The sequence below is a fragment of the Tupaia chinensis genome, unplaced genomic scaffold (genome assembly GCF_000334495.1).
Source record: "Tupaia chinensis unplaced genomic scaffold, TupChi_1.0 Scaffold000281_1, whole genome shotgun sequence".
In the NCBI taxonomy this organism is placed as follows: Eukaryota; Metazoa; Chordata; class Mammalia; order Scandentia; family Tupaiidae; genus Tupaia; species Tupaia belangeri.
This window is the reverse complement of record NW_006159764.1, coordinates 2,393,354-2,401,330: the sequence shown is the minus strand read 5'-3', so window position 1 is coordinate 2,401,330 and position 7,977 is coordinate 2,393,354. Positions and strand designations below refer to the sequence as shown.

Genomic DNA, 7,977 nt, shown 5'->3' with positions numbered 1-7,977 from the left:
TTCCTGCTTCTCCTACTATTGTTTTATGACTACAAGACCAATAGTAATTCAACTAAAAGACTTGCAACAGTCAAATGTAGGACAAAAAAACAAAAATCACTCCATTGGACAAATCTAATTTGTCCAGCCTAAGTTGTTCTGAACCTAAGCATATGGAGTCCCTTCCTCCCAGTGTGTTTCCACCCACCTTCCACAACTCTCTGTTACATCTACTAAAAAGGAACCTCTTTTTGGGACCAGCAGTTAGCATAATGGCTATGTTGCTGGACTCCCATGTAATTGACCACGGTTCGAGTCCTCGACCTGGTGGCTTAAACTCAGGCTGGGCGTGTGTGTGTTTGCGTGCCCAAGATCCTGAGAGGAGAATGGAAGAGAAGGAATTGCAGCATGGCCATCCCCCTAGGGGGTGATTCCTCGCTTTCTGTCTCTCTGTCTCTCTCTGTGTTTCTGGTGAGCGCACGTGCTCTATAGCAAAAACCTTTCCCCCAAAAAAAGGAACCTCTTCTTACACACCATGAGCAGGGCACTCAGTATAATTTAATTTAATTTAATTTCCAGTATAATTTAATCACATTTTCTCCTTCCTTTCTCTTCCTTTCTCTCACCTCCCTTTTCCTATGCCCCTTGAAGTTAGCAGTACCCATATTCAGGAGATCTATATTTACTTGATAAAATTAAATCCTAATAAAACAAAGAAAACTCAAGCAGAAGTGACTAGAAAATTCAGCTGTCTGCAACTTTGACAACCATTAGTTTCTAAAACTGACCTGGCCCTTTTTTCTATCCTGAACAGAAAAATAAATAAATAAATAAAAATAAAGCTATTCTCATGCAGGCTGTGGGGCATGGAAGTCCTTCATACCAACAAGAGACTTTAAAAACAGCTCATAAAAAATATAAAATACATAAAACTGAACAGTTGAGCTAGCAGACACTTCTTAATAAAAATCGAACTGCAGATGGGGTTTGGTGGACAGTTTATATAGCACTTATAGTTGAACGGTCTTTTTTTTTTTTTTTTTTCCTTCAACCCTGTCCATGAGACTCACACTCCAGATGTCATCCACTTGAGGATCCTGTTTTCTTCCCTGTCATTCAAGTCACCACCTCGGCTCACCAGAGCCCATGCAGTCATGGAGCAGTACCAGCATTTCATCGAACACTTCTTCGGTTGTCAGAAGCAGGCTTCCAACTCCTCTCTGTTCAGACTGCAGGCTGTGCCCCTTCTGTCTCACCCACACCTACCCACACACCCATTTGAGTTTCCACACAGTCCCTGGTCTTCCAGACTGAGAAAAGTCTGGCAGGTGCCTTATTGACAGAGCAGAAGAGACAGACACAGTTTTGTATGTTCCTTTGAGACTCCCACATTGCTTAGCCAAACATGGGCCAGCCTCCCCAGATTATTTCCGATTTACCATCAACCTCTATGTCCTGAAGGTTTACACAGAACTCTTTTGACACAGTTGATATCGTCAATGCTGTTTCACAAATACAGCCACAGCAAACCAACACAGAGGTTCTCCACACCCTCGCACGTGAGCGTGGCACCTGAGGCTACCGGAAAGAAGCTGATCCAACAGAAATTGAGGCCAGCTTCAACTCACACCCCCACGTTCCAATGACCTGAACAGAAACCCAACACAAACTTCGGTCCTTAAAGGCACCTCTGGAATAGGAGCAGAGTTTCCATGAAAACAAAAAGAAAAAAGAAGGGAAAAATGTGAGCTAATGTTTCTTTTTTTCATACCTCCATCTGCATTCTATTTCATAGGCATAAATAAGTCAGAGCTCAGTTTCCTGGTAAGAAAGTGTCAAAAACATGGAATCTAACATGAGGCCACTTGTTAAAAGCCAAACGCCACTGTCATCAGCCTGTGTGAGCTCAGATAGTGTGCTGACAAACTCTGTGCCTCTTTTTCATCATCTGTAAAATGGAAATAATGTGAGTTCCTCTCTCATAGGTTGGGCAATTAATTGTGAAGTTTAAATAAAATAACTCATCTAAAAATTTTAGAACAGGGTCCCAAGTACCTAGAAAAAAAATCAAGAAATATGACCTCTTATTATTTAGTAAAAGTAAACCAGATGATGAATAGGAACAACTGTTCTTTTTTCCTAAAATTTTCTATATTTGATTATTGCTTTGATAGTTACTTGACTGTAATAGTTATACATTTGTTCAATAATATTTTATTTATTTATTATTAAATTTGACCAGAGAGAGAGAGAAAGAGAGGAAGTGAGAAAGCAAGTTGCCAGGTCTGGGACTCAAACCACTGTTGGCCATGTGGGAGTCCAGCACCTTCACCACCATGCCACCTGCTGGCCCCAATAATAGCATTTTAATTTTATCCACGTTGTATTTTTACACAATTTTGAATTTGGGAGAATTCACTTATTTCTGAGGAGACATTTTTCTCAGAAATCCTAGACTATTTTGGGTTGTGCAGAACCACTGCCTCCCCACGTTGCTGGTGTCTCCCACTTGATGAAACTGTCATGGTTAGTGGCAAACAGGACAAGAGAGGCCTGGAGCTACAGCTGAGAAATTGACGTCAGTTCTTTCATGACTGATGAATGTTAAACAGCCAACGAGATTCAAATGGAAATCAGCCCGGGTTCATACTAAATGTCAAGTAAATACTAGAATAGTAATGAAGCAATATTTCTACCTGCCCAAAGGTCCACACAGGAGAATCGCCAACACCTGTCACACAAATGCTGCAGTCTGCAGAAGAGGAGATAATCAGCAAACGGCCACTCAGCTCGCACGTCTCTAAGGAACTTATCCGGTCCTCGTGAGGTTGGAAGGACCGGACCAGCACGGGAGCCTGTGTGATTTTGCTTTTACTGGAATTAAGACAGTACTCCTGAATAAAAAGAGATACGAAACTCTAAAAATTCCAAATGTTAAGTGATTACAGGAATTCACATTTTCCTAATCCCCCAAATGGTAATGTTTAAAAGATCCCTTTGGGAATAGTAATCTATAATCCTACATACAAGAAAGTTCATGACAGCAGAGGTCAGAAAAATGGTATTGTCCTTTCCGATCCGCCATCTGTGGTGGGATCGCCACCAAGATGCAGATTTTCGTAAAAACCCTCACAGGGAAGACCATCACCCTCGAGGTTGAACCGTCGGATACAATAGAAAATGTAAAAGCCAAAATCCAGGATAAGGAAGGAATTCCTCCTGATCAGCAAAGACTGATTTTTGCTGGCAAACAGTTGGAAGATGGGCGTACTTTGTCTGACTACAACATCCAAAAGGAGTCCATGCTTCATCTTGTGTTGAGACTCCATGGTGGTGCTAAGAAAAGAAAGAAGAAGTCTTACACCACTCCCAAGAAGAATAAGCATAAGAGAAAGAAGGTCAAACTGGCTGTCCTGAAATACTATAAGGTGGATGAAAATGGCAAAATTAGCCGCCTTCGTTGGGAGTGCCCTTCAGATGAATGTGGTGCTGGGGATTTTATGGCCAGCCATTTTGACAGACATTATTGTGGCAAATGTTGTCTGACTTACTGTTTCAACAAACCAGAAGACAAGTAATTGTTTATGAGTTAATAAAAGAAAGGAACTAACCTTTAAAAAAAAAAAAAAGAAAGAAAGAAAAATGGTATTGAGGTTTTAACAAGAAGTTTCTAACTGGCTTAACTGACTGACTTGGGAAGTAGAAAGAAAGAAAGAAGGGTAGGAGGTAGGTAGAAAAAGATGAAGAGTAAGATCTGCTGGTATCATGTAACAGCAGGCATATATAATACAAGTTTGTATTATTAAAAAGTTGAGCAGGTAATGAGTGGTCCGCAAATCCCAAACTAACTCAAGATGGCAACAAGTTAGATGAAGGATCAGTGTTCTATTTAGATGTTGCGTGCAATCTCATTTCAAATAAAGTGTATCCTGATTATTTACGTTCAAACAACAGTGCATTACCTACTGACAATGCTGCATTTCTGAATTGGGTGATTGACCTGACTATATTTTAAGGGTTTTCCAATATTGAGAAAAATGCAGTTATCACTATCAATTATTGAAAAGAATTCTCTGTTCAATTCATGTAAATGTTTTACTTCAAATACTCCAAGTGAACAATTTTTCCTTTATCTAAGAAACAGACAAGACCTGATTCATTATTCTCTGTAAAAAAAAGAAAGGGACTAAAAACGATGTAAGAATTTTTGTCTAGTTACCTCTATATTCCAGATTTTCAGCCATCCATCAAGATCTCCTGTCATGAGGTATCGATTCAGTTTATCAGTACACATTATAATGGGTCCAGTTCCACCATGAGCCACAAATTCAGCCAGAAGTTGTTTCTTAACCGTATCCCAGAATCTGACATAGCCTGATCCCCCACAGGACACCAAGTTAGCGCCTCCTACCGAGCAACGGAAAACCTAATGAGGAAACTGTAACAATGAATACCAGAAACATCTCCAGTGGTTGGCTTGCCTGTGAAAAGCATATGATATTAGAGAGGTGAGTAGCCCTGAGATCAATTCGCAGCAGCATGCCGAGTCCCTCAAGTATAAAATGGAGATAATAGTATAATAACCTCACTGTTTGTGTTGGTTATTAAATGAGATGGAAGATATAAGCTGTCCCAGTTCATTTTATTCCATTTTATTTTTTCGAAGAATTATTCATTTAATTTGATGTACTATTATTCTTTTTAACTTGCTATAGAGCACATGTACTTCGCAGAGAGAGACAGAGGGAAAGTGAGAAGGCAAGCTGCCAGGTCCAAGACTCAAACCATGGTCAGCCATGTGGGAGTCCAGTTCCTTAACCACCACACCACCTGCTGGCTCCATTCCATTAATTTTAGTTCCCTCTCCTTCATGCATTATCCTGCTGTTATGTGGGCTTTTAAAGTTAGGCTTTGTTGGTGTGTTTCTTCAAATAAACTTATAAATTATTAATTTCAACATTATGCTAATATTCTGATTAAAACCTTTCTTCTCTAATAATTCGTGGGACACATACCCGGAAGAAGGAAAGGCCCCTTGCACAGGTGCATGGATGCAATGATAACAGTACAGCTAATGACTTCTCTATCCAGCAGCAAGCTTAAAATTCTCCTCATGAACTTGTTTTTAAATGTATTTTAAAAGAATTTATTATAAGCCCTTACAGAAGCCTTTTTGGGTGAGTAGGCCTAGAACTAACATTTTAATTTTCTATTTTTATATGCTTTGCAGAAGCTCTTTGCTGAAATTATTCTTCTGTAGCAAAGTTCCTATTATTTGATAAATCCGTAGATAACTTTCAACTTGCTTCACAAATATCCTGGCAATTAACAGTCATATCCGTTTAAGGTAGAAATAATGGCATGTAGCTGCTTCAGTGGAAACAGTTTGGGAGTACTGATAACATTAAAAAGAAGTCATGTTGAGGAAATGAGAGTAATTTCAGGGAAATAGTTCACATAATGAATTCTAGAAAACAGACGTTTTAGAATCTGTTCCAAAGTCTATGCTAAATACCTCACAAATTTTCTAAAACTATGGTGTACCTTTATTGATCCTTAATGATGAACGTTTTACCCACAAGCTATGCAGGAGTCTCATATGCAAATAGAATAGAAGAAAGAAAATATTTTGAAACCGTAGTTCAGATACATTTCTTTCTTCAAACATAATATATCTATATGTCAATCTAGATTCTCATGTTAGAAAAATACTTCTAACATACAATTCTTATTTTTGATGAAAATTTCAAAAAAGTAGATATTTTTCTCAAAAGTAGACTTTTTTTTTCCCTTTACTTACAGAAGAATGCATGCACATGTGAGAGTAAGAGAGAAACAAAGATGAGGACCCTCTACAGACTCGGCCATACCGCTACCCCTTCCTCCAGTTTTCCAGCCCAAGGGATCCCAGCACTTGTGCCTATGTCCGACATGTTTCAGGCTGACTGGGCTGGGATTCGAACCATTCAAGGTATGTACCACAGAATCTCTCAAAATTTGATTTTTTTAGGGTGGTGGTGGTAAGGGGTTGGGTAGATCAATACCAGGCTAATATAGCCATTGCGAAGAGGGAAAATTAAACAAGTGGTTATTTCATGTATATATCAGCTCCTACAGTAAGTCACATGGCAGCACCAATGTTAGTGTGCTATCTCAGCAGATGGAACCAGGATTCTGACTTACTCTGAAAAGCGTGCACCACTGATAAAAGCACTCAAAACACAACCAGGGGAAAAATCAAGACAGAGAGCAGGCAACTCTTGTCCTAGGATGAGCTTCAAATTTTGCTTTTGCCCCCAATCTGCAAGCTCTTCATACTTTCTCCCAGTCCATTTTTATCCCATGTTCCTGAACAGTCAGCCTCAAACTCTACTCTTCTCTCGTATGAGCATGGGCGGTTTGGTGCATCTATTTGCAGTGGGTTTTTATTGCTGTGCCCTTTACCCTTCTAAAACCTGTACATGCCATGGTTGAAGTACCAATTCCAATTGTTGCCCATATCAAATAGATTGGCAGAACTTTTCTTACGCTGATCTTGACATATATAGCACTGAGTGACCGGTAGTGGGATCTAGTCCGGCTCCTAGTTTCTTAACCTCAACTTCTTTTCCCATAGCTGTGGCCTGCCATGACCCCGTACAGACTTGTTAGCTAATCTAAATAGAATAGTGGCAATTACGGATCTAAATAGAAATAGATTGCACTTCTTTTGTTGCCCCTTTTTCCAATACTTTACAATATAAATATGCATTTTACCTGTCAATGCAACGTTTTTTCTTGCTTCAAGGAAGCAAAGTTTCATAACAGCATTTTTGCCCTCAGTGTCAGTCTTAAAGGTGCAGGCTCCTAAGGTAGCCTGGTCTGCTATGGGATGGGTAGATTGGCTCCTCCCAGCGCTGAGAAGCTTTAGAGATCCTGTATCTGTGGTGGAGACAAAGCCAGGGATCATAATGAACCAAAATGTCTACTTTTCTGACTAGTACCTCTGAAAAACGACAGGCCATCTCCACACTGTCTCAGGTGATTCCTTCAAATTTCACAGTAGACTCTGGAAGTTCCCCAGACTTTCTTCTGCTATTCTCTTCTTCAACCCCAATTTGGATTGCTTGGTTTCATTTTCATTTTGCATATTCCTTACACACTGTGTTTTCCCTTGATATGAAGTAATAGAGGCTTCTTCATACTATAGTCACTGCTAACATCTCAGAGATCTCGATATACTCAAGACAAATATGATTCTAATATCATGACATCTAATCAGTCATATTAATCTTATAAATAGTATAATGAAGATGAGATCTAATGACTATTTAAATATATTTAAATGATCATTTTTTAGCACTGCTATTTGTTAGTGAGTTACCCTGCGGAGGACATTCCTAACGGTACTTTAATTATCTTACTCACCATCTCCAGGCCATGCTAATGAATACTGAGAATATTCATTTCAGAATCTAGGAATAGTCTGCACAGTGTTATAAAAATTTATACAGTGGTATCTTCAAAATTTTGAAACAAGAAATCAATGGCCGTGCTCATCATGTCTTTAAAATTTGACATTATTTACTTTCCTCTCCCTTGTTTCTTTGTGTCCTTAACAGGAGCCACAGTTCAGTTGCTCTAAGAACAACACGGTGCTTTCCAGAAGGCCAGTGTAGAGGAAGAGGCAGAAATGCAGAAGGTCCCTCTCCAGGGAAGGTTCAGATGAAAGCTACTCATTAGCTCTTACATGTAAAACTGGTCAGAGCTTTGTATCTACAGCCAAGTAGCCCAAAAAATCTCTTACATATTTACTTTCTTACATTACTTCCTCAGCTTTTCACCTAAAAAACTGAAACTGATGATTACTGCTGTGTTTAGGTCCAATTTGGCCTCTCTGACTTTATCCATTGAAGACCATTGAACCTCACTGGGTCATGAGGAATGACATATTCATAACACAAACAAACTCATCTAAGGAAAAACCTTTAGCAACTAAGGAAACTAAACGTAGGGAAA

At 39.3% G+C, this 7,977-nt stretch overlaps 1 protein-coding gene, 1 long non-coding RNA gene and 1 pseudogene across 2 annotated transcripts in view; 2 read left to right on the top strand and 1 right to left on the bottom strand.

Annotated features, from left to right (window-relative positions):
* The window catches only part of LOC106735046 (uncharacterized), a 13,425-nt gene extending 7,523 nt beyond the window's left edge, over positions 1-5,902 (top strand). The window contains exons 2-3 of the long non-coding RNA XR_001370479.1: positions 4,368-4,487; positions 5,782-5,902. This is a non-coding gene — a long non-coding RNA (uncharacterized LOC106735046). The remainder of the gene's footprint in view (positions 1-4,367; positions 4,488-5,781) is intronic.
* The window catches only part of WDR49 (WD repeat domain 49), a 160,057-nt gene that overhangs the window by 45,206 nt on the left and 106,874 nt on the right, over positions 1-7,977 (bottom strand). Inside the window, exons 12-14 of the mRNA XM_014588502.2 lie at positions 6,736-6,900; positions 4,199-4,386; positions 2,676-2,873 (exon numbers count right to left, since the gene is read on the bottom strand). Of these exons, the coding sequence (XP_014443988.1) occupies positions 2,676-2,873; positions 4,199-4,386; positions 6,736-6,900 (551 nt within the window). The remainder of the gene's footprint in view (positions 1-2,675; positions 2,874-4,198; positions 4,387-6,735; positions 6,901-7,977) is intronic.
* LOC106735045 (ubiquitin-40S ribosomal protein S27a pseudogene) lies at positions 3,044-3,608 on the top strand (annotated as a pseudogene).